At 46.0% G+C, this 25,659-nt stretch overlaps 2 protein-coding genes and 1 long non-coding RNA gene across 6 annotated transcripts in view; 2 read left to right on the plus strand and 1 right to left on the minus strand.

Moving 5' to 3' along the window:
- Positions 1–308: 308 nt before the first annotated feature.
- SLC35B1 (solute carrier family 35 member B1) lies at positions 309–9,672 on the plus strand. The gene is made up of 9 exons (XM_074849287.1): positions 309–529; positions 721–824; positions 1,587–1,717; positions 2,216–2,246; positions 2,431–2,588; positions 2,936–3,062; positions 4,840–4,946; positions 5,710–5,863; positions 6,192–9,672. Exons 1-9 carry the CDS (start codon positions 336–338, stop codon positions 6,242–6,244), a joined length of 1,059 nt encoding a protein of 352 aa, XP_074705388.1. The 5' UTR covers positions 309–335; the 3' UTR covers positions 6,245–9,672.
- A 145-nt stretch (positions 9,673–9,817) lies between these two features.
- Positions 9,818–17,766, minus strand: LOC141934062 (uncharacterized). The gene is made up of 3 exons (XR_012626275.1): positions 17,665–17,766; positions 13,304–16,053; positions 9,818–12,015 (listed from the first exon to the last, which is right to left on the minus strand). It is a non-coding gene; the product is annotated as an uncharacterized LOC141934062 (long non-coding RNA).
- A 1,849-nt stretch (positions 17,767–19,615) lies between these two features.
- The window catches only part of SPOP (speckle type BTB/POZ protein), a 29,060-nt gene continuing 23,016 nt past the window's right edge, over positions 19,616–25,659 (plus strand). The window contains exons 1-3 of one of the 4 annotated variants that reach the window (XM_074849799.1): positions 19,630–19,737; positions 20,438–20,581; positions 23,149–23,218. The gene's annotated coding sequence lies outside the window, so the exon portion shown is untranslated. Of the gene's footprint in view, positions 19,738–20,311; positions 20,582–21,518; positions 22,207–23,148; positions 23,219–25,659 lie in introns of those variants that run through there. The other 3 variants (XM_074849800.1, XM_074849801.1, XM_074849798.1) reach the window with 3 other exon arrangements.

The raw sequence follows: 25,659 nt of genomic DNA on the forward strand, positions 1-25,659 counted from the left end.
CCAAGTACCGCCCGTTAGCTCCGCCCACGGCCGTGCAGCCAATCACCGCCCTCCACATCGGGTTACGTCACCGCAATGGCCGTGCGCAGCGAAGGTCCCTAGGCTGGGCCTGCCCTGCGCGCTGCCTGATCCGAGGGGCGCTCCGCGGCTGTGACCGCGGCCGAACCGCGGCGGGGACGGCCCCGGTGTGTCCCCGGGAGGTCTCGGTGTGCCTCTCCTGCCCGCCGCGCTGCCGGAGCCGCCGCGGGGCGGAGAACCCGCCCCGCGGCGGCTCCGGCGGCGCGGAGGGCGGGCCTGGCGGGCCCTGAGCGGCGGGCGGGCGCAGGCCGGGGCGTATGAGGCCGCCCGCTCCGCCGCCGGCCGCGCTGCGGGATGCGGTGCTGGACGTGGCCCCGGTGCTGAGCGGCCGCGCCGCCGCCATGGGAGCGAGCGCGAACGGCGCGGCACTGCCCGAGCGGCTCCGCCTGCCCGTCTGCTTCCTCGGCGTCTTTGCCTGCTACTTCTACTACGGCATCCTGCAGGAGAGCATGTGAGCGCCGCCCCGGCGACGGGGGGACGGGGCGGGGGGAGCGGGTGGCCGCTCTCGCTGCGGGCCCCGGCGCGGTCACGGCCCGGAGGAGCCTTCCCCGGGTTGGGGCCCGCCCGGTGCTTCAGCGCGCCCAGGGGCTGCTGCTCCAGGCCGGGCCCCGCCGCTGATGTCAGCGTGTCCCGTTCTTGCAGCACGCGGGGACGGTACGGGGAAGGCGCCAAGCAGGAGAAGTTCAAGTACGCCCTGACCCTGGTGTTCATCCAGTGCGTGATCAACGCCGCCTTCGCCAAGCTCTGTGAGTCGGGTCTCGGGGAGCTGCCGGGGCGCCCGGGGGTCCCCCTGCCCGGGGAATGCGGCGGGTCGGGGCGATTTAGCCCTCAGAGGGGTCAGTTGCCGCCATCCTCACGGCGGAGCGTCACCATCGCAGAATCATCTGGGTTGGAAAAGCCCTTGAAGCTCCTCCAGCCCCACCATGAACCTCACCCTGACCGTTCCCAACTCCACCAGATCCCTCAGCGCTGGCTCAACCCGACTCTTCAACCCCTCCAGGGATGGGGACTCCCCCCCTGCCCTGGGCAGCCCATTCCAACGCCCAACAGCCCCTTCTGCAAAGAAATCCTTCCTAAGAGCCAGTCTGACCCTGCCCTGGCGCAGCTTGAGGCCATTCCCTCTTGTCCTGCCGCTGGTTCCTTGGCTCAAGAGACTCCTCCCCACTCTCTGCACCCTCCTTTCAGGGAGTTGGAGAGGGCCAGGAGGTCTCCCCTCAGCCTCCTCTTCTCCAGACTAAACCCCCCCAGTTCCCTCAGCCGCTCCCCATCAGACCTGTGCTCCAGACCCTGCACCAGCTCCGTTGCCCTTCTCTGGACACGCTCGAGTCATTCAATGGCCTTTTTGGGGTGAGGGGCCCAAAACTGAACCCACTCATCGAGAGGCGGCCTCACAAATTGAGGTGCAGTCGATTGTCCCTCGTGCCTCTGGTGACATCCCGAAGGTGCTTCACGCTGGCAGCGGCTGTTCGCAGCTCTCCTGACCTTCGTCTTCTCTGTTTGCCTTCCAGTGATCCATTTTTTCGATGCTGTCAAAGCGGATCGCACCCGGAGCTGGCTGTACGCCGCCTGCTCACTCTCCTACCTGGGCGCGATGGTTTCCAGCAACTCGGCTCTGCAGTTCGTCAGCTACCCGACTCAGGTGGAGTGGGGCGAGGGGGAGGCAGCGTTACCGTACCCCCTAACGCTGGGGGTGCCCCAAAAACGGGCACTGTGCTGAGGAAGTCAATGCTGCGGAAGAAACGACGTGGAGAGAAACTGCGATTTTGACACTTGGTTTTTTTTGTAGCTGCTGTCGTGGGGCCGTGTCAGTGGGTTTCAGTCAGCACAGGGGAGGGTTAAGAGAGCTCAAACAGTTCCAGAAAGGGAATAGCAATCTCTAGAAATCAGGGGAATTTTCTAATTGGGAGTTGGTGCTAATGTTGGAGGCCTTGAGATGATTCTGAAGCCTTCACTGTTAATTTTAGCAGTTGCCCAGTGCTGGGGTTTTTTGCCTTCTTTTTGTGAAGCACCTGCTGTGTTTTATTGGAGGGGTGTGTCAGGGTGCTCTGACCCGTACGATCACCCTCCTGCGGCCGCCTCGCTCTGGTTGGAGGCAGGTGATTATACGCAGGGAGTTAACACAGTTTTTCTTTTACAGGTCCTCGGCAAATCTTGTAAGCCCATTCCAGGTGAGCAAATTTTACGTTTCTTCTTGTTCGTTTGCGTGGATTTCTCGTGTCCTCAACGAGGATCTCAGTTGTCAAAACGGCACCTTTGCCGCGGGAAGAACACGTGGTGTTTTGTTCTGTTGGGCCAAGTGAAAATCCCCTGAGAGGGTTTTGGGAGCGGTTTGCTGATGTTGCTTCTTTACAGTCATGCTTTTAGGCGTGACTTTGCTGCGGAAGAAGTACCCACCGGCCAAGTATCTCTGCGTCCTCTTGATAGTCGCAGGCGTGGCTCTGTTTCTCTACAAACCGAAGAAGGGGGCTGGGAGCGACGACCACGTCTTTGGCTACGGAGAGCTGCTGCTGGTGAGCGCTGCCCGCGCACGCATCACCCGGCGGGGGCGAGGAGGAACGGGCGGTTCCGACACCGAGAAGGCCGCGTCCTTTGACCCTCAAGCGTCCCCTAAAGCTGGTGTGGAAGCGCTTGCGCAAGAGGGCAGCCGGGTTTGAGGGGTGTGCTCGTAAGCTGTGGTATGAGAGCGTGTGAGTGCACATGCACTGCTCTTAGTGTATGTTTTGAGGCCGTCTAATTGTGTTTAATAGGTGATTGGGGTGTAAAAAAAGGGGGGAGAATGCTCAAGATCTTCCCCACAGAGAAGAAGTGAAGAGTGCAGGTTTTCTTGGCTGTCTCTTATCTCTGTCTCTTTTCTTAGCTGCTGTCGCTGACCTTGGACGGGCTGACTGGTGTCTCTCAGGACCACATGAGAGCTCACTACCAGACAGGCTCCAATCACATGATGCTGAACGTTAATCTCTGGTCCACCTTGTTCCTGGGGGCTGGTAAGGAAACCCGTCACACCCCCCACACACCCCCCCCTCCCCGCAAAACCCACAGCCACCGCGCCCAGAGACTGCCCCGGGACACCCCGCGGGGAGAGACGTTGTGTCCTGCCAGTCGGAGAGGGACCTGGGGGGGTTGATCGATAGCCGGCTGAACAGGAGCCAGCAGTGTGCCCGGGTGGCCAAGAAGGCCAATGATATCCTGGCTTGTATCAGCAATAGCGTGGCCAGCAGGGACAGGGGAGGGATCTGACCCCTGTGCTCGGCACTGGTGAGGCCGCCCCTCGATGAGTGGGTTCAGTTTTGGGCCCCTCACCCCAAAAAGGCCATTGAATGACTCGAGCGTGTCCAGAGAAGGGCAACGGAGCTGGTGCAGGGTCTGGAGCACAGGTCTGATGGGGAGCGGCTGAGGGAACTGGGGGGGTTTAGTCTGGAGAAGAGGAGGCTGAGGGGAGACCTCCTGGCCCTCTGCAACTCCCTGAAAGGAGGGTGCAGAGAGGGGGGATGAGTCTCTTGAGCCAAGGAACCAGCGGCAGGCCAAGAGGGAATGGCCTCAAGCTGCGCCAGGGCAGGGTCAGGCTGGCTCTTAGGAAGGATTTCTTTGCAGAAGGGGCTGTTGGGCGTTGGAATGGGCTGCCCAGGGCAGGGGGGGAGTCCCCATCCCTGGAGGGGTTGAAGAGTCGGGTTGAGCCAGCGCTGAGGGATCTGGTGGAGTTGGGAACGGTCAGGGTGAGGTTCATGGTGGGGCTGGAGGAGCTTCAGGGTCTTTTCCAACTGAGATAATTCTGTGAAAACCGGGCCCAGAACACTTTTTGCCAATAGCTTTATAGTTTGGGTTGTTTTTTTCTTGTCGGTTGTGTGTGAGGAGTTGGCGTTGCTCGGTGTAGCTCTCCCGGTGCCCACTAGAGGACACCGCTCCACGCACAACGTGGCTGCCCAAACCCACGGGCTGGCTCAGGCTCCGGCCCGAAGGCTCTCCTCTGCCGGGAGCAAACATGAAGCTTTCTGTGCCAATTAGGGAGTAGCACTTCTAATTAATTGCTAGGGACTGTTTTGTCAGAATTGGATCTGCAGTTAATGATTGCTTCCTTCATTAATTAACTAGGAAGGTGATCACTTTTTCTCCTGTTCTCTTTGTTTTCCACTGTGTAGGATGGAGTCTTTGCTTTTAGTAGCTCCTGTTGAGTTATGAATCACAGGATGGGTTGGGTTGGAAGGGACCTTAAAGTTCCAACCCCCTGCCCAGGGCAGGGACACCTTCCACTAGCCCAGGTTGCCCAAAGCCCCGCCCAACCTGGCCTTGAACCCTTCCAGGGAGGGGGAAGCCACAGCTTCTCTGGGCGACCTGTGCCAGGGCCTCATCACCCTCACAGGGAAGAATTTCTTCCTTAGATCTAATCTAAATCTCCCCTCTGTCAGTTTAAAACCGGTACCCCTCGTCCTATCCCTACACCCCCCGATCAAGAGTCCCTCCCCACTTTCCTGTAGCCCCTTTAAGCCCTGGGAGGCCGCTCTAAGGTCTCCCCGGAGCCTTCTCTTCTCCAGCTGAACCCCCCAACTTTCTCAGCCTGTCCTCACAGGGGGGTGCTCCAGCCCCCCGAGCATCTTCGTGGCCTCCTCTGGCCCCGCTTGAGCAGGTCCGTGTCCTTCTGCTGTTGGTGTCCCCAGAGCTGGACACTCCAGGCATGGTAAACTGAAATTATACTACATAGGCAGTGGCTGCTCAGGCTGCCTCTGGGCTTGTAATTCAGGCTTTTTATCTTGATCTTTCTTCCAGGGATACTGTTCACTGGAGAGCTCTGGGAGTTCTTGAGTTTTACGGAACGCTACCCCAGCATCATTTACAACATCCTGCTGTTTGGCCTGACGAGCGCGCTGGGTCAGGTAAATACAGAATCCCAGAATCATCTGGGTTGGAAAAGCCCTTGAAGCTCCTCCAGTCCAACCATGAACCTCACCCTGACCGTTCCCAACTCCACCAGATCCCTCAGCGCTGGCTCAACCCGACTCTTCAACCCCTCCAGGGATGGGGACTCCCCCCCTGCCCTGGGCAGCCCATTCCAACGCCCAACAACCCCTTTGCAAAGAAATCCTTCCTAAGAGCCAGCCTGACCCTGCCCTGGCGCAGCTTGAGGCCATTCCCTCTTGTCCTGCCGCTGGTTCCTTGGCTCAAGAGACTCCTCCCCCCTCTCTGCACCCTCCTTTCAGGGAGTTGGAGAGGGCCAGGAGGTCTCCCCTCAGCCTCCTCTTCTCCAGACTAAACCCCCCCAGTTCCCTCAGCCGCTCCCCATCAGACCTGTGCTCCAGACCCTGCACCAGCTCCGTTGCCCTTCTCTGGACACACTCGAGTCATTCAATGGCCTTTTGGGAGTGAGGGGCCAAATACACCTCCCTTGTCGTGCAGCCTTCCTGGGATGTGTTTGCCCAGCAGAGTGAGGCTGCTTCGCTTTCCGTCGCTTTGGCTGTTCCTTGCTTTCTGTACAGGCTGCCTTTGGGGTAAAACTGGTTTAAGTTTGTATGTAAATAATCCAGATTTGAAGTAAGATTCTTTCAGCTCTGGCTTGATGGCTTTTCACCTGAAAATATGACCCGTGTTGTACTTTTTTTCAGTCAGAGTGACGAAAGGTGTCTTGTTTGGTTTTTACAGAGTTTTATTTTCATGACTGTGGTATACTTCGGACCTCTGACTTGCTCCATCATCACCACAACCCGCAAGTTCTTCACCATTTTAGCGTCCGTCATTCTGTTTGCCAACCCCATCAGTACCATGCAGTGGGTGGGGACAGTCCTGGTGTTCTTGGGTAAGTCTGGGAAGCGAAACACCTGAGGCCTGGCCCCTGTTAACAAAAGGAGAGCTGATAAAAGATGCTGGTCAAGAAAAAAATCTAATTTCATTAGAATACTCGTTGGAAGAGCATGTTAGTACCTCACCAGCACGGAAAAGGGGAAGGTGACTTCTACCAGATCTATGTGCTCCTTTCCCCCCACACTGGTTACGTCGCTGCCTCTGAGTGACCGTTAATAAATCGGTGCTGTTAAGCTGATTTTTCACAAAGTTCCTTGTTTTATGTTTGTAGAAAGAACATGAAGAAATTTTCTGTGCACATGGATTATTTTATCTCTTTGCAGGCCTTGGACTCGATGCCAAATTTGGGAAGGGAGTAAAGAAGACATCGCATTGAGGAAATGGTTGATCTCTGCAGTTGGAATGAACTTTTAATTTATTGTCTTGTACCTCAAAATCTGTTATGAAACTGGACTCAGGATAGGTAATCAGAAGGGGAGTGTCTGGATTTTTTTTGTTTTAGTTTTTTATTTCTAAATTGTCTTAAAAGTGTAATACTTTAGTTTTAACTGTAATTAAGCTTTTTTTTTTTTCTGTAATCAAAGCTGCATTACTAGATCCTAGCAGCAGGATGAAATTCTTGCCTTAACAGGAAAAAAACCTTCATATCTTTATTAAAGAAAAAGAGACAATGGCCACTTTTCCAGAACATTAATTTCAGTATTGCTGGCTGATCTTGGGGAGAAATGGCACACTTCTCTCCAAGGAGAGGACTAGTCGTAGAATTATGTTAGTTCTTTGGTGTGGCCTGGAAAGATCCCTGGATTAAAGGCCGGTGTTGAAGACCACCCTCTCTTCTGACTGCTCGTATGGTTTTTCCAGAACTGGGTTGGTGGAGCAGCCAGTTGGACGTTGTGCCGTTAAGGTCATGTGTGTGACCACCGAGATGTGTCACATCCTTCATCCCAGCCCTTCTAAACCAGAAGCAACTCTTGGCATATGTCAAAGTTTACAGGAAACCTGTTTAACCAGTGGGGCCCCAATGAATTCTTTTCATCCCCTCCGCTAATGAAGGAAGGGGACCCTCTGCTGCTAAAACCATGCCAAGGTTGTGTGACAACGGCTTCTAAACGTTGAAAGGGCCCTTGTTAATTAACCACCATCATGGTGAGCCTTCGAACACCCGCTCCTGGGCACAGGCTGGCTCCCCAGTGTTGTACGGGGAGGAGTTATTACCATAATGATGCCTTCAGAGTTGGAGAGCAAAATTCTCCAAAGAGCAAACTTTACACATGAAAGCATGTTTCTACCAGCTGTCGCTTGGTCTCCATCTGTTCTGTGGCTTTGGCCTTTTGCCCCTCCAGATGGGATCTTGATCTCTTTCCTGAGCGGCTGTTGCAAGTCTCTCTCTCTCTCCATCCCCTGCTTCCTCCACCCCTCCAGCATTTCTTTACAACTTTTTTGGCCTCAAATTTGGTTTTCATTAATCTTACTATCCTATAGTTCTACTCAAACAACACGTTTATTGCAAAATTAAACCTGAGGCTATTAAAGGGTTTTTCTCTGTCACCTTCACCTCTTTGCAAACTTCCATTGTCTTAAAGGTCAAGTGATAAGTAGCAAACAAACATGTTCTCAGTAGAGAAGCCTGAAGTAAAAGCTCCTGTGACTTAACTACTGCCTGACAAACACCATGCACTGGCATCTTCTGCCTTCCCTGAAGACAGTCACACTTCCCAGTATCTCTAAGGTAATGAATACTATTTCCACTTTATAAAAGGGAGCAGAGAAATTTCATGACTTGTTCATGAACACTGTGGCAGAGATAAGAATTATCTTCTGTGTGATTTAATCATAAAACTATCTTTGCTCTCTGTTTATAGGACTTGTATTCCTCTCTCTCAGCACTATCTTAAACTTAATCAATTCTCAAACTCAGCTACCAAAAGCAGCAGAAGTATTCTAGGCGAGCTCTCAATTCTATTAGTTTTGCAGACTTGTTTTCCCTTCCATTAAATTAGTAATCTAATGTAGGAATAGACCCAGCTCCCACATCACTGTGCAAATACAAACACCTGAAAAATGCATTATAAATCACTGACTCCCTCAACCATCCACTTCCTTGTGATAATCTTGGAATTTCTGTTCAAACATGTCGCCTGTTAAGAATATTTGAGTCATTGCTGTTACAAACTACTCTGTTCTAGCGAGTGTGCTACAAATCAAAAGGGAAATAGCTCTGTTTTGATTCCACAGAAGCAGAATTGTTTATTAGCAATAATTCTATACTGACTAAAGCTCTTGAGAAAGTATATGATCAGAAACTACGGGAGTGAGATAGCAGCAGCCTTTCTCCGCTGTGCTGTCAGTCTGTTATCGGTGATCTCCTTTTTATTTACAGCATCTCAAGCCAAATTGCCTTTTCTGTGTACAGAGACTGCTCTTCTGAACTCTTCTCCCCCTTTTGCCCCAAGTCTAGGTGTAGCTTTACTGAGTCTTAAAGAAAAAAACACCAAAACCAAAAAAAAAACCCCACAAAAACAACCAAAAAACAAAGACTTTGTTAATTCTTTTCTTAACCACTAAAAAGAAGCCACTGTAGTTTCAAGGGAACTTGCTCAAAGCCCCAGGTCTGTCCCCTTGCCCACACTGCAGCAGCCTAGAGGACCAGCAGAAAGAATGAAGCTGGGAGCTTCCCAGGGTCTATTTTCTAAGCCAAGATCTGTCTTTACCAATATCTTCAACTTGTCTGTATTCAGAGCACAGATTTAAAGATCAGTCTGCCAAGAAGAAAGAAAATAAAGGAGATTTTTCTCTCTCCTGATTGCTGCAGACTCCCTTGACCCACTTTAGCTCTAAAGCCTGTTCCTGGTATTGCTCCAACTTGGTTCTTGCTGCACCTCTGACTCTTAGTCAATACGAATTTCTTAAAACAAAGGCAGCTTTTGTACCTACCTTGAGTCTGAATCCTTTGGATTTCCTTGGACAGCTTGCTGTCTTCTCTCCAGACCTCACGTACTGCGAGATCCCAGAGGAGGCTACAAAAGCAATTCAAGAAGCTATTTTCAAATCAGCACTGGCTTTTCTTGGACAGTTTTAACAACGCTGCCACAAAGCAGGTCCCCAGCACGGAGCTGCCGGGAGGATTGCTGTAATAACTCTCCCCAGTGACAGACTGGTTACCACATTTTGAGAAGCCTGCCTGGTGGCTTTTGGTATGTTGCTGCTCGAGTTCAGCTGTCTCTAAATAAAGACAAGTAAACTCCAAAGGAACTGGGTTAGGATCCAGTAAAGTTTTCATCTCCTGTGTTACTTTTTCCAATTAGAAATGGTAGCTCCTCTTCGAGGCATCTTTTGCAGAAGGATAATTTCGTTTAATAGTTTTTTGGCTTTGTTCTCTTTTTTTTTTATAAACAGCTCAAGTGTCTTCAGAGGCAATGCTTGAATTTCTGGTGAAGTGTCAGGAAAGGCTTTCTGTCTTCAAGTAAGAGATTAGTAACCAACAAAGTGTTGACAGAACTTACTCTAGTTTATCTAGATACTGCATAACACCCAGGGTATGGCTGTGCAAAGGAATTCTTAACTACTGCTGGCAAGTTATATTTTGCTTACTCAAAGAAGGAAGTGTTCCGTGGTAGCATGTGCACCTGTAAACATTTTCGAGGTTTCAGGGAATTAAAGCACAGCGCCCAGGTTCTCCACCAACTGGGCTTCACCAGTTCTGCTATGACTCAGTTTGTGTGTCTGTTTTTTTTCCTAGACATTCTCCAGTTTATTAAAGGGTGCAAATCTAGTTAAATAAAAACCACTACCTTGTTCTTTTTAGTCCTGTGTGCTTGATCTGTCTTTCCCAGCCTGTAAGCAAGCAATATTTTGTGATAATGCCATATTTTCCAAAATGAAAAGTTTTTGTAAAGTGTAAAACATCGCCATTCGCAGCCAAGATGGTGGGTGCTTTGAACACCCCCTGGGTAATGTTTGGAGTTTGGGTTGACTTGCCAAGGAGTTACTAAAGGGAACACCTGTGGTTTGCTCCTTCCTTCACAGAGGTGACTGGTCTTTCTCTGAGTAGAAGAGGAAGGGATATCAGTTGAGCAGGAGATTAGTTAATTAAGTGCCTTAGACAAAGCCCTGCAAGTGCAAAACATGAAAGTTAGACTGAGAAGTTATGAAGAGATTCCATTTTCTTCTACTTTTTGTTGGCTCCAGAGTCCCAACCCTGAGTCCGTTTATGACTCAGCCAGTTACCAGCAGGGGGAACCCTTATTTCAATCATTTTCAAGAAATAAAGGAGAAAAACAACCAAAAAAGCAGCTCCTGTTTAATTAGCGATATAACTGTACTTCTAGAGTCTTTGTGCTTACAGTAAAAACATAATGTGGAAATAAGGTCTTCCTCCATTTTTATTCTGTTTCTTTTTGACCGTCAGCAGAAGCGAAGTCGTTAGAAGCTTTAAGACAATCCCCATCTCTTCTGCAGAACAGCCTTCGTTACAAATAGCATCAGTATAAAGAAGTATGTGCACACCTGCATGTCCTCGTGTCCTCATGTAACACAAACAGCTGGCGTCCTGCACAGCAGCAGCCACTGGCGTCACAGTCGACAGTTTTGAAAACATTTCTGCCAGAATTCTCCTAGGAACCTTGTCAGTTCTTGGAGGTTCCAGGGAGATGAGAATAAACAGATTACATTGCTGCAGTGTTTGTGCCTGTTGTCCCTCCAGGAGGAACTCGTTGATGTATCAGCTAAGAAAGGTGAAGTTTTATTTCATAGCTAACTGAGGCACGGCATCCGCAGGGGGGAAAACTTGGCAGCTGTGTTCCTTTTCCTTTCATCTTCCTTGTTTTTACGAGCTCCTTCTGCAACTCCATCAGCAGATGTTTAAAAAAACCCAAATGTTTAGAGAGCGCATAGAATAAGGTAGATGATACCGTGTGCGTGTATATTTTGTAGAGGTGGATATAATTGTGTAACACTGATAATTTTCTGGTCACAGGATAGTAAAGACTCATACTCAAATGACAACAATTTAAGGGACAAGGAAGTTACTGAAATCAATGAATTGCCAGTCTTGAAGATACCACTTAAAAACCCAACCCTAACGGTCATTCTTCAAGAATAACTAGGATTTATGCTGTGCCACTCGGTTAAAAGTTGCTGATTATTCTGCATCAGAGGATAAAAAAGAAAATAAATCAGAGTTTATCCTCTTCCACAGTCTTGCAAAGGAAATAGGAATTCCTAACAGATTTCATGGACTGAAAAGCACATGAGAATCAAAATAGCACCCATCAGGGAAAACACATGCTAGCTTTAGAGTCCCACTTCAGCATGTAGTAGGTTTATGCTGACTAGTAGTAGGAAGTTTGTAAGGCTGATAGGGGTGGGAGATGCATTTGAAATAGATCCTCTATAATAAACAGTTTCACATTTACAGTTCGTAAGTAATAGATCTGCAGCAACAGGAATGCAAGTAAAGAACAGCAAAACCAGTAATTGCCTCAGACTGAAACGGAGACAGTCAGCTGTTGTTGTGTGTCACACTGGAATGAGGTATTTGGTTTAAATATTTTAAGGAAAAAATGAAGATGAAGACTGCATTTAAGGCTTCAGAATTCAATTAGCAAAAATGGTCATATGGCTTTTTTTTTTCCTTTCTCTTGCTGTGCTTTTCCACAGTGCTTGCAATGTCACTTTCATTCTTTCAGTCTATTTATGCACATAGAGGATCCTGAATGCTTTTCATACCTTCTTCATCACCACATTTCAGCTACTTTGGTAAGCCCACAGCCTATTTCTGAAGTTTTTATCAGCAATTAACGTGTGTTGAAGAAAAAAACTGTTCAGAAGACGGCATGGTTTTCATACACAGTACTCGTTGAAATCCTGACTCATTCAGCAGAGATGTTTTGCTAGGAGAATGCAGGACCAGCCTGCCAGAGTCTGGGATGGTGGTGTGTTTTTTTCCTGGAAGTAGGTTCAGGCCCTTTACCGGGTCTTCAGTTACTCCACGAGCAGCACGGACGTGCAGCATCAGGCACTCCCAGGAGTGGTTCTATTAGCACAGGCCAGATGCTGAAGAATCCATAAAAGTTAAAATCCAGCCAGGTCAGTCATGGAAACCTTCCATCGCTTGGAATGAGTACGAAGTCTTTTGTTTGACTGAAACTTGAAAATGGGAATGAAATATTTTAACAGGCATCCATAATTCTGGGGACAGCAAGGACAGATTTCCATAAGGGTCCTTGTACACTGCGATTTGCTTTGCAGGACCAGCACCCCACCCTTTAATCAAATGTTGTTGCAATTTCCCCTTTATAACAGCCAGTTTAAAGACACTAAGGAATCTTGCAGCAGCCCTGGAACATGAGCAGAGGGCATACTAGGCCCATCTGTAATGGCCTCTTCCCACTGATAGCAGAGAACTGTCCTCCAAAGGACAATTTCCCACCTAAAATTAAACATTACAAGGCAATAAAAATCTCAACCCTCTCAAGTACACTCAAAACAGTAGGGATCATTGTCTCCAGTTTCTGAGGGAGTGGAAAAAGTAGCGTTGAATTTGTGTCCTCTGGCAGCATGACTGCCTGACATTCATTAGCTAAACTTCTAAAAATCACTTCTCAGAACAATGCAAATGGTTTTCCAGGCAAAGGCTGCCTCTCTTATTCCTTATCAGCTTTGAGGAGCTGAGGCTGCTTTCCAGACAAATTTGCTGCCTGCTCTGATTTAGTTTATTCTCAGAATTACAGCGTCACGTTCTCCCAAGGTCTTAAGAGATCTCATTCATTGAACGTGATAGGCTATAATTTGTTAATTAGTTTTACAGTGAATGTGGCAGGAAAAACCAAAATCCTTGTTTTGGGATTAAGAAACACCACCAGTTTGGATTAGCAGGTTCTGCCCCTGCCTTAGGACCCGTGTGGCAATCCAATAACCCAAAGTGGTTCAATGATTGCTAAGTTTTTTATTTTTGTATGAACAGCTAGACTAGATCTGCAGAAAGGGAGTGTTCACAGCCACCCCTGGGGAGATGTAAAACCTGGATCTGAACACACTAAATACATCTGAATTACCAACTTCTCTAAATAATGAGGCCTGGGATATATCAAGTTGGGCACTTTAAATTAGTGCGTAGTTTTGACATAAGCTTTATTTTCCCTGGTTTGATAAATTCTAAGATTTTCTTTTCCCCTCTTGTCTAATACAGATGTATATAATACCCGTGAAGCGTATTATCACTTAAAATCACAGGGTACCAGTTAAGATGGCTTCATTGATATTTCTAAGCAGCAAGACACTATTATCTGATAATTGAGGAAATGCCCATTATTTTTGCAGTCAGTAAATACTTTAGGAAGTGTGAGTTACATAAAGCTTGCGAACCGATACAGGAGGCAACATTTAATTTTATTTTTTATCTAACATTTCTACATTTAATCATGTATAAACTTACCCAGTCACAGAAAGGGACAGCACAGTCCAGTGCAAAAAGGTTCTGTAAGTGCTGGAATGAGCAGTGCCTGGTTTCCTCCAGATTTGAGGGTTGTGGCTGATTGTGGTTCCCATGTCAGCTTTCTCCACAGCATATTCACAGAGTTTCTCCCCCATGCGGATGCGTTTATGAAACTGGAGTGTAATGTCTTTGAGCACTTGGGGAGGTCCCTTTTCTCCGGGCAACCCCTACTTTAACGGAATGTGGTAGAACACAATGAACTTTGTGACTCCTTTTTTTTAATTCGGTTGGAAAATGCTGCTGAATTAGAAGTTACTGAGGGCAGGAGGATAGCAACATCGACAACATAAGCTTTGTCTCTAGGAAATCAGGTTAAAGATAATGGGATCGTGCAATTAAAGACTACAGCATACAGCTCTCTACAATAGGACCAAAATATTGCATGGACAACCTTACTTTTTGTTGGTCCTCATGACTCCTGAACGCTTGGTTTTGAAATCACTGTTCTAGAAAACAATTTTCTACGCAATAACTGAGTGCATCTTCAAATGAAATTAAACATCTGAATACTCATTACTGCCATTTTGGTTGCAGTAACTTAATGCCAGGACATTGCTAATGAGAAGGCAAAAACAAAGGACTGATTAGCTCTACATTAAGCAGTTCAGTTCTGTAAGAATGTTCTAGAGTAGCAATATTTAAGTCATAATACTTGCTAAAATTTATGCAATAAAGTACATATTGACAGCTAATATTAATCTTCATCATTGTGTTGAAAGTTTAGAGAGCTCTCCTCTTTTCCACCAGCATTAAAAAATAGAATAAGACTAAACTGTCATCTAGTTATAAATCCTGATGCTGAGCAATTGAAAAATTATTAGTTTGTGGATATGTTAAAAACCCTGCTTTTCCCTTAACTGTTATTCCCTGCGAGGTCCAGACTGAAAATGCATTTTTATGTTGTTTTTTTTTTTACTACATCACTTCTCTTCATTGTTGTTCCCTACTTTTTTCTTACTTGATTTACTTCCTCTTTTTTTTATTATTTTTGCAGCTGTTTGAGCCCTTTATGCTCATTCATCCTTCCATACTCTGTTATACAGAGTGAATCTTACCCTCAATTTTCAAGTCTTTTGTCCAATTATCTCTCTGTACCTGTAGAAGGGGAAAACAGGAGTGATAAAAACCTTCAGATGCTGTTGCAGTCCGTTCCCACTTCTCCACCGAGGAAGATTGCTGTGATAATATTGAAGATTAATTCTTGTTTGTGGAGAAAAGCTGGTTTGAATAAATCAGAGGACTTTTGACAATGTTCTGAGCTCCTCCACTCTGCAGGTGCTAGCAGAGTTAACAGTGTCTTGGAGAAAGGAAAATAATTTCACAGACCATTAGGGCTGGTGGGAAGCAGCAGGATCAGGTTTTAATGAATACAGGATCAAAAGCATCTTAAAGCAAACCAGCACTGAAAACAAGAGCAGGCTCATCAGGGAAGACAGGAGATGCTTCTAACGAGAAACAAAGCACCAACTCAAAGACATTAGGGAGTCACTTTCTCACAATAGTGCATTTTAAAGTATAATTTCCTCTTCTAAAAAATTAGCTTTGGTACTTTTCCAATACATGTAAAAATAGCACTATGAACAGATTCCCTGCAATTAAAATCTTCAAGTCAGAGTTTTTCCAAAGGAGGTCACGATTTTTTAAACCATGTTTGTTTTCTCACAAGTAAAAATACTTTTTAATCACAACAATGACTAAGTTAAGTTTCTTACAGTGTTCTGAAGTCAGGAAAGCAAATTCTGACAAGAAATATGCCTAGCAGTAAGCTCAGACCTGGGAATGGTTTGTATGTGAAAAAGGAGACTATCCCACCACTACCAGCAGGCACTTTCTCACAGAAGTGCTGGTTGTTATTGTGGTTTCTACTGAATTTAATGTTGTGTATGTGGTGGCTGTACTAGAGCGAATTTACCCCTTCATGCTCCAAGGGACACGTAGGTGCTACTGGATCCAAAGGGAGGAAGGGAGGAGCTAATTGCCAAAGTGCTCAGGCAATGACAGTTCTGAGCACATGCATAACCTGAACCTGGCAACGCTTCAGTGAACTTTCAGGTCAGAAAGGGCAGTACCTGAAAAATTTGAGTACCTGTAATTTTATATATCTGTTGAAAAATAATTGTTTTCAGTCATAGTTTTGAATCTGGATGTGTAAAATCCATCTAATTCCTATACTCTCTGGATTTATGCTCTGAAACTGGAAGCAACCAGTTTCCCAAATCTGTCCGTTGTTTTTTGTTTTTTTTTTTTAAATATGACTAAGCTGCTTAACTTCTCTATACTTTTAAAGGTTTTAAAAGATGGGTAATATTTAACTTACCATCCTACTCCATGCAACACTGAAGATTACTTAATTTATAGTGAAGGAAAAGTGAGGATACTGGACTCAGTATCTACCTTAGTACTTGGTGTTCTGTTGCAAATTAAATTTTGAGGAAAAGGGATGCAAACGAAAAAAGCTCACCAGTTTCCTTTCCCTGGAGGATGCTCAGACTTACGTGGTTCAAAGAAGCCAGTATCTCAGAAGCTTTTCCTTTCATCACAAACCATATCAGCACTTACTGTCCTCTAGCGTGCTCTGCTAGTGCCAAAGCTTAGACTCCTTTGACAAGAGAAATAATAACGTAGGCTTTGTGCTGGGCTAGGTGAGAGCATGACATTTTCAAGATGGAGATGCCCTGGCAGAAGTCAGACTGGAATGATAACATATTAGATACTAGATTTTTAATTGGCTATAACACAAATATTACTATTTCACAATGAAACCATAAAAGCCTATAATATCAAGATTCTTTTTATGTCTTAAATCTAAAATAAAGAGTTAACCATATCCTCAAGCCAAGGAATGATTCCATTACTGTTTGTGAATATACCACAGCATTCCTTTTGTGTTACATATGGAAAATGAGTTATATAGATGTCTCACTGGTGTAAGGAGAGGTGAATCAAGCAACTTCAATGTCTGTGTGACTGTTGCGTCTATAAAAGCCTCATTAAGTCTCCCCAGTGATTGGAGATGGGTTTTGTTTAGAAGGGTTTTGTTTGTTTTTGTAACAAAGATAGCAAATACAGGAAATAATTAAATAACTGTGTTTTCATACTCTCCTGATCATCAGGCGCCTATATGAGATTTTAATTAGTGCTGCATTTTCAATAACTCTGTATCCGTACGTGTTGCAGATTCTTTCCTGGATAACAGGGAGATAATTATGAGAATCCTGTTTTTCAGTCTCTCACTAAAGGGATGGCTGATATATTTAATCATGATGTAGAAATGCTGGCAGCTTTTTCTGAGTTCAGCCTCTCTCTAATTACATTTCTAGATTTTTAGTAAATTGAAAGGGAAAACGTAGGAACAAAATAATTAAAACTAAAGAGGAAGTGAATATTAAAAAGCAGGAGCTATTTAAAATTCTTGCACACAACTCTTTCACAGACATCAGTTTAATCAGCTTCACATAAAAATCAAACTTACATATGCACAAAAGTAACACCTCCAAACCTATATGTACATTACCATTTACTGGTTCTTTTCATGCAGAAAAAACCACCTGTCTTTTATCATTCAGACGATACTGAGAATTATACCCAAAGTGAACGCATTTGAGAATTTGGTACTCTCACATGCACAGTAGTGTCAAAACACACACACATCAGCATATCCCCAGGCAAGTTTTCAAGGTTTGAGCAGTACCTGCACCTAGGAATTGTCCTGTAATTTTATTACAGAATTGTATTAAAGACAGAAGGTGATAGGGATTGTGAAGAATAAGTGGCAATATTTCACTTCTATCCGCCACCGAGGAGGGTAGAACTGACCCTAAATAACTTTATCATATGGAGGAGAGGTGAAATTCGATCTTCATTTTCACAGATACCCAATTTAATTTTCCACTTCCTGGGAACAAGAGAATTTTGAGCAGGAGAACGTCATGAACTGTAAAAGAGGTTGACCTCCCTACTCCTAAGCGAGACATGGCCAGCGTTGAATTAAAGGAGACATTTCTGTTTGTTCTATCTAGAAAACCCTTGTATAGAGTCCGCAGCCTACGAGCTATAAGGGAGAATCTCTTTGTTTTTTCTAAAACTGGTGCTGTAATTTCCTTTTGTACTTCAACTAAAGAGGATAAACACATCAGTGAAAATCCACAGTTTATATTGGGAATACAAAATCCAGAATAATGGACAGGGTATGAAAATGAGTTTCTAGGAGAAATGTGTAGCCAGACTAGGAATGCTAATACCAATTCTGTACTTCCCAAGAGGCAGTTTTATGGCATTTCTTCATTACAATGCAGCATTACCTGCTGTTTTGTCACCATGGGCAGCAGTTTGTGAAATGAAGGAATGAAGCAGGGTCCAAGAATTGGTCATGACTTGGATGAGATACTTGCCAGGAAAACCCAGGACACTGCAGAAAATGTTAGCAATAAAACAGGCAATATTCTCTGAGTCAGTAGTGGACAAACGTGGCAGCCCAGTGTACAGGACCAATTGTGCTATGAGAAGCAGCATTTTTCATCTGAGACAATGAAATATAAGGGAAAAAGACTTTGCATCTTTCATTTAAATAAGTGTAGCTGTGGTATGTATTATGCAACCTGCCTCATTTGGTTATTGGGGTGCTTTGTGTGTAATTGTATTCATTCACTATAACGTGAGACTGAAGCTGGCAGGAAAGGCAGGCTAGCTCTGGATAAGCTTCTCTACAAACATTTAACTAATTAAGGACTACTAACAATGAAAATTTTGCTTCCCCTGGTTGCAAACCATTACAAATTAGAGGAGAAGACCCACATGTAAACGAGATCTTAGGATCACAGGATGATTTGTGTTGGAAGGGACTCAAGACGTCACCTGGTCCAACCTGCTCAAAGCAGGATCACCTATGAGATCTGCCAAGGTTGCTCAGGGATTTAATCAGGCCTTGAAAACCTCCGATAGAGGCTGCATAATCTCTCTGGGCAACCTGTCAAAATCCTCATCTATGGTCATGATGAAAAAGTTTCTTCTATCTAGTCAAAACCACTCGGTTTTTTGTTTCTCATCCTCCTGCCATATACCACTATGAAGCACCTGGCTCCATTTGCTTGATAACCCTCTTGTAGGTACTCAAAGGTCTATGAAGTGTCCCTTAAAATTTTTGATCTAGGCCCCTGAATGACAGGCATAAAGGATGTTTGCTTTATAATCCTTTTCTCAAAAGGTTAAAAAAAATGCTGTGGTTTGAGAAAAACTCACCAATCATCCTCAAACTTGGCAAAAAATTCACATTGTGCAGAGTGAGGTGAACCATTCTTCAAGCACTGGTGACCCACACACTGCAGTGGCCCATGACCCAGCCTGAAGTGAAAGAAGGGAGAAAAATCGTTTGTGTTTTTACTACACAAAAGCCCAAACCTCAAAGGAATGGGGGGGCAAGGTGAAATCAGGCCACACAGAATCATCAAGGTTGGAAAAGATCTTGAAGCTCCTCCAGCCCAACCATGAACCTCGCCCTGACCGTTCCCAACTCCACCAGATCCCTCAGCGCTGGCTCAACCCGACTCTTCAACCCCTCCAGGGATGGGGACTCCCCCCCTGCCCTGGGCAGCCCATTCCAACGCCCAACAGCCCCTTCTGCAAAGAAATCCTTCCTAAGAGCCAGTCTGACCCTGCCCTGGCGCAGCTTGAGGCCATTCCCTCTTGTCCTGCCGCTGGGTCCTTGGCTCAAGAGACTCCTCCCCCCTCTCTGCACCCTCCTTTCAGGGAGTTGGAGAGGGCCATGAGGTCTCCCCTCAGCCTCCTCTTCTCCAGACTAAACCCCCCCAGGTCCCTCAGCCGCTCCCCATCAGACCTGTGCTCCAGACCCTGCACCAGCTCCGTTGCCCTTCTCTGGACACGCTCGAGTCATTCAATGGCCTTTTTGGAGTGAGGGGCCCAAAACTGAACCCACTCATCAAGGGGCGGCCCCACCAGTGCCGAGCACAGGGGTCAGATCCCTTCCCTGTCCCTGCTGGCCACGCTGTTGTTGGTGCAAGCCCACCACCACATCAAGAGAAACCTTCACCCTCTCATTTCCCCCAATGCTTCCTCCTTGGGTAAAGGGATTTTATCTCTCCCCTCAACCCTCACGCATCCCCAAGGGAAGCTGCACAAGAGGGAGGGCGGCCAAGTCCTCACAGCCCCCTGAGGGAAGCGCCGACGGGGCGCGCGCCACCACACTCGACGCCTCCTCCCCCGCCTACCTTGGCCCCGCCCCCGCGCATGCGCCGTGCGCGGCCCCGCCCCGCTGCCGCCGGGGCGAGAGGCGGGGGCTGTGGGGAGCCCGGATGTGTTAGTTTAGGGCAGTTATAAGGAGACCGCAAGGGGACAGCAGGCAGCCGTAGCCTTTTCAGGTGAGGTGGGAGGGGTTGTGTGTGGGGGAAAGAAGCAAAAGGAACTGGGCGAGGACTGGAAACCTCCCCAGGGATGGGGGGAAGGTAGCGTCGTCGTTCTCCCTCCACCGCTTGCCTCTGCGAGGTGTGTGTGGGACAGTTCCCTTCTTCCTGCGGCGGCCCTGCCGCACGCCTGGGAGCTGAGAGAGACCCGCCCGGGCCTGCCCTCCCTCCTCCGCCGGCTGTTGAAATGGCACTGCGACAGGAGTCGCTCTTTGCCAAATAGCGAGCTGTGACACTGAGGGGACTCCGAGGCACACAGCGCATGCTCCGCCGCTCTGCCAGATTAGGAGCCGCGGGGAGGGGAGGTGGGCGGGGCTGCCCGAGCGCGCATGCGCGATGGGGGAGCGGCGTTCGGGGCGCATGCGCGGGAGCTGACCGGCGCGTGCGCGGGAGGCGGCAGGCGGTTGGGCGGCGAGCGGGGCGCCGCGCGCATGCGCACTGGTTGCCAGGGAGGCGGCGGGGGGGTCGCAGCGCGCAGGCGCGGCCGGGAGGGGAGCGCTGGGAACAGCCATATCCTGGTGGCTCGGCAGCTCGGCGCATGCGCAGTGCGCTGCTGCGGGGACCTGCGGAATACTGAGCCTCTGCATCCGCTGGGGGGAAATCGGAGGAGGAAGACATGCTGCCAAATAGTGAGCCCCAACTGCTGGTGTTCTCCTAGGGGGGCTGGCTGCGGAGTGGGGGGCAGAGTCCGGGGGAGCCATCCCCACCCACCGCACCTGCTTGGGCCAGGACTGCTCGGGCTTCCCGGCCTGCCTCGGAACCGGGCTTCCTCCGGCGGTAGGAGTCACTCGTGGGGCAGGAGGTGAGAGCTGTGGGGAAGGGGGCAGGAGTTGAGGGGGCTCGGGAGCTCGGCGGGGGAGAGGGGTGCGAGCGAGGGAACAGGGCCTGAGGGGGGAGAGGTGCGGTGGGGAGAAGTTGGGGGGAGGCCTGCTGCTCCTCGAGATCCCCAGGCAGGGATGGACGTTCAGTGGGGTGCCAGGAACTGAGTAAGGAAACACGAGTGGGAGAAAGGAAATAAGGGCTGGAGTGGAAAAACTGAGATGACTAAAAGCATAACCAAGTAAGGGATGACAGGTTGTAGCTTTGCCACTGAGGGCTGTGAGGCACATTTCTAAATCAGGAGGGAACTTGGTCTTCGTATGAATTAGACCCCAGGGTGTCTGGGATCAGTACTGGTATTTCTTAGCTGTGTCTTAGGCCTGTAGTGGTGTTTAAAGGAAATGGTGCATCATCATGCAGTATGGAAAGGCAAAAGAATCCCCTTTCACAGTTAAATGTGTCACTAATGCGATTTGATAGCAGAGTGCTAGTGCTTGCTGCAAGCATTATCTTGATTAGTGATAGATGGCATTATAAAGGTAAAATATTATTCCTGGAGTATTTGCCAAGCTGCCTGTGAAATGGAATTGCCTTTTTCTGCCAGGAGTTTTTAGAGGGAGAGAAAAATACAGAATGTAATGTTATTTGTTGTCATTTTTCTGTAACTCAGCATTATTAAATGTGTTTGCGTTTGTGATTGTAGAGCATCATCGTGACATAATGAGGAGGAATACTTTTTTGTGATTTCCTTTTTTTCTTTGCCTTTAGAGTTCTGAGTGGTTATGTCTGGGGTGGCTTGATGTGAAGCCCTGTAAAAGTCTGAAGAATTACACTATTATTTATGCTTTATAAAATTGAATTCTTTGGTTGTAAAAACCCCCTAAATTAGTTAAGTAAAACACTTTTTTTTTTTTTTACAGGAAGGCTTGCTTCTTTCTCAGTGACATTTTCTAACCAGATGCCCAGAATGATTTGCTTTCATTATGTCACATGTTTCATTGTAACCTGAAGAAAAAGCAGATTTATTTTTTTTTTCTTAATGGTACTTTGTCATGGATGGGTATCGAGATCAAGACAACATGATAGCAGAAGTACATTGCAAACTGTCATCCTGTCACTGTATCAGTAGAGGACAGTAATACAAAACTGTACCTTCCATGAGATCGTAGAAACTACCATCAAATCTGATATCCTGATTTACTTGACTATAGTTACCACTGTTACAAAACTAATTGTGTTTCCTCCCCGAAACCTCCAGTATTTGCATATAGATACAGATCAGGGAGGGAGTTAGAATGGAAGGGGTTTTGGTTGACACATGGTCTCAGTGAGCAGTACCATCACTAATTGCACAGGTCACAGTGGAGTGCTTGAAAGATAGTATTTCTTGTGTAATTGATCTTACAATTTGCTGATGTTTTAACACGGAGAAGGTACCAGTACTGGCTATAGTATTAGGTTGATTAGACCTGTTAAATGTTAAAAACAATTCCATTCACCAGAGTCTTCTCTCGGTTAGTTTCCACTGAGCCAGCTTGCCCCGTGTGGGGGGAGGTTTAGGGTAAATCTCTGAACTGCAGCTGAGCCTGTAGACGGACCTAGTGTTAGGTATGTACTGTGAACTGAGTTTGTTGCCCTGTGTGATTTTTCTAGATACCAATCCAGTTTACAATAAGAGGGACTTACCAGCTTTATTCTTGGCACACCCTTCTGTTCAGCATTTTACTCGTGGGGCTTGCCATTCCACTGCCTGGCTCACTGTGGACCTGTAAACTTGAAATCATCTGTTTCATTTCTTCCTGGACATTATTTCTGCAAAATTGGGCATAAAGCTGGGAAAGATAGCTATTTCTTGTACGATCAGGAGCTATTGCTGTTATTGATTGCATTCATAGTTCCACGCTTGGAAATACCCACTGTAATTTTGTAAAATTCCTTCTCTCCTCCCAGCTTTGGCTCGATTTTCTGCACGATTGGAGTATTATGTAAGATCTTGCTGTGTTCCTCCAACCTCTGACTGCTGGTGTTTCCTACTCGGCACGGAGAGGAAATACAACAAAAATGTGTTTTTAAAAAAAAAACACAAAACCAACCAACCAAAAAAAAATAAAAAACCCCAACCAAAAAAACCTTTAATGAGACTGTTGCTTCTCGATTCTCAGTCGATAAGCTGCTACTGCATTCTGTCTTGTACTTTGTACTTGAGAGACCTCTTAAATAAAACACGTGTCCCAAGTTCTAGAAACACATGACAGTACAGGAAACTAGCATGAGATTAAAGTATTTGTATCCTTGAGGAGGCAAAGAAGCTGCTGTTTTTCAGAAACTATATCTGTAAATATATTAGAACTTCTTTTCTTGGTTTCACGTTGTTAAGTGTCCCTTTACTGAAATCTGTAGCAATGTTTTGGAAGGAAGGAGTTGAGTGATTCTGGAAGTCTCTTCCTCTTTGCTGCTGTTCATAGCTGAGAATTCAAGAAAATATGTAGCACACATGAAATGTAATTTGTGGGTTTTCTGTTTGTTTTTTTTTTTCCTCCACATTTTTAGGACCAAAAAGATGCAGAACCACTGACTCTAGCAAATGCCCGGAAAAGACTTGGGAGTTCATCTTTATACTGTGAGTAAATTCCAACAGACCAGGAGTTGGTCTGTTGCTTTCTGTGAGGAATAGCTGGCCTTACAACTCTGTGGATTTTTAGACATCCATAGAGTTTATGAAGTCAGGACCATGGGAGGGATTAAACACTCCCAACACTAAATTCATAACTGGAAGATACTGTTTTGGCCATTGATACAGTAGAAGCCAGTAGGATACTGGTGACTTTAGATGCACTGACTGGAGAAAATAGTACTAAAATTTTCCTATTGAGATCTCAGTTCAGCTCTTCTTAGCCTGTGTTGTAGGTCTTATTCAAGAGGTTATATTGTATGATTGGGGACTTCGCTAGAAATACAGCATGTATGTTGTGCATTTTAAATTCGGTCTGATGTAATACTTGGGCTGAGAATCATATACAGTAATGTTAATGCTTTTAAAAAACTGATCCAACTTCTGATAACAGAAATCATTTTGTAGCATAAAAGGATGCCCTTGTGCACACCTTCAAGAGACGCATACAGAAAAAGTCAGATTGTTCATTTGAAAATATGCTCATTTTTAAGCATTTTAAATATTTAGAAATCTCATAAGTTCAGTAATACTGTTTCTGAAAATATACTGGAAGGTTTAGAGCTCTTGGATTTATTACATATTCAGAAACATTTCATGTCATGTAAACTTACAGGGTATAGCTGGACACTAGGATACTAAAATTGCTGGCTGATAGTTTAAGGTGCTCTGAATCACTCCTTTTTCTTTGGAGTTAACATGCCACCCTTTGAGTTAATAGAGATACAGTTGGAACACTCTCACATGTGTGACGCCAGACATGCCGGTGACATCTGTACAGCATCAGTCTGAAAAGACTGATGTGATGTTCTAAAAATGGAAACTGTATCTTCTGATGTCAAACAGAACTTAAAGAATTAAATTACACTTTTTCTAACTACAAATATGCCGGAATGGTACAAAATTACTTGTGGGACTTAAACAGCAATGTGTAGTTGCTCAGGTTTTTTTCCTCCTTTTCATGAAGTCTGAGTCCTCATATTTACGAGTAAACAGCTATCTCCAAAATGAGTATAACGTGAATATCTTTGTAAGGGCTGTGACAAGAACTGATACTTAGCAAAATTGCATGGGCAGAGAAGACAGTCTAGAAAAACTTACTGATCTTAGAGCCAAACAAAAAGTAGAAGTTTCCTTACAGGAGTTGATCAGATGAAGAAGTAATTTAATTTAAGAATATGTGTGGTTTTATTTAGTGTGGCTTTAGTTACTGCTCTGCCCACATTCTTTGCTCATTGCTGCAGATTCTTGTTCAACAAATCATAAATCAGATCACAATTGTATATAGCAACTTTTATCTAACAGCAGTGGTTTACTAGTGGGAGACTTCCTAAGATGATGAAGTTTTATTTCTTCAGCTCAGATTTTAAAGCTAGTGAGGCCTCCCTTATCTTCTCTTAAAAAGAAATCCTTTTTAATTTTTATTTTTTATTTAAAATAGTGAATTTGCCTTTGTGTCTGAACGGAAAGCTCAGATGACAGCCCTGGTTTTAGAGACAGGCTTATAGTGGTGAGGCTGGAGAGCAGGTGGAGACAAATACACGAAGTCGTCTGGAGCTGCTGTATAGCAATGCAGAGAAGCTGCCTGGCTGCCTCCCAAGTGTTGCTGCATAAAGAGGCTAGAACAGAGGCTGACTGCATTGGTGGAAAAGTTTTTGGTTAAAATGGCTAGAATCATTCCTACAGATTAACTGTGTTGACTGTTAAAGAATGTTGTCGTATCCCCCCCCACCCCCAGGAATGCTTTATCTTACGGTGAAGACATCCTACAGTAGCTGCTCGGATGCCTAGAAGGCAGGCTGTTACAGGCTGGGCGTCCTGACCTTATAGATCTGCCTTTATAATTTCAAAATCATATTAAATGATGCCACTATATTGGTGTCTTCATTTCCTCAGCTGCTTTTTTGTAGAAGTGTGCAACCTCAACAAGTTGTGCTTAAAAACCACATGTATCACATTTGATTAATTTCTTAGAAGAACTTGTGGGCAGTAAATTAAATTCGGAGAACAGTTTCACTACTGCATTTGAGGGACAGACAATTTTTCTTAAGATTTCATGCTAGCTTGTGATTGTGTCCATACTTGTTCCTGGAGAGAACAGTGTGTCAGTGTAAGTGTTTGAGTCCAGAAGTTTTGAAAATTGCCGTCTAGTGTCGTGTTCTGCCTTATAGACCTCTGCTTTCTAGCAGAGTAAGATTACAGTGAAATGACTGACACTTAAATTTTAATAATATAATTTTCATCAGGGAGCACAAGCATTACAGTAGGTTATATTCAGCTCTATCCTGGAAATGTTCTGCAACATCCTTGCTTTAGGTTGGTGCCAACCTTACTGAACCTGCAAGTGTGATAAAAGTCCCAGTGTTACTCGGTAGTAAAGATTTATAACG

Source organism: Strix aluco, chromosome 24 (genome assembly GCF_031877795.1).
Source record: "Strix aluco isolate bStrAlu1 chromosome 24, bStrAlu1.hap1, whole genome shotgun sequence".
Classification (NCBI taxonomy): domain Eukaryota; kingdom Metazoa; phylum Chordata; class Aves; order Strigiformes; family Strigidae; genus Strix; species Strix aluco.

Excerpts from the sequence above, each read along its gene's own strand:
- SLC35B1 (XM_074849287.1), top strand. The coding sequence starts at position 336 with ATGAGGCCGCCCGCTCCGCCGCCGGCCGCGCTGCGGGATGCGGTGCTG. Across the intron at positions 530-720 it reads GGCATCCTGCAGGAGAGCAT|CACGCGGGGACGGTACGGGG; the intron begins GTGAGCGCCGCC and ends CCGTTCTTGCAG. Across the intron at positions 825-1,586 it reads CGCCGCCTTCGCCAAGCTCT|TGATCCATTTTTTCGATGCT; the intron begins GTGAGTCGGGTC and ends TTTGCCTTCCAG.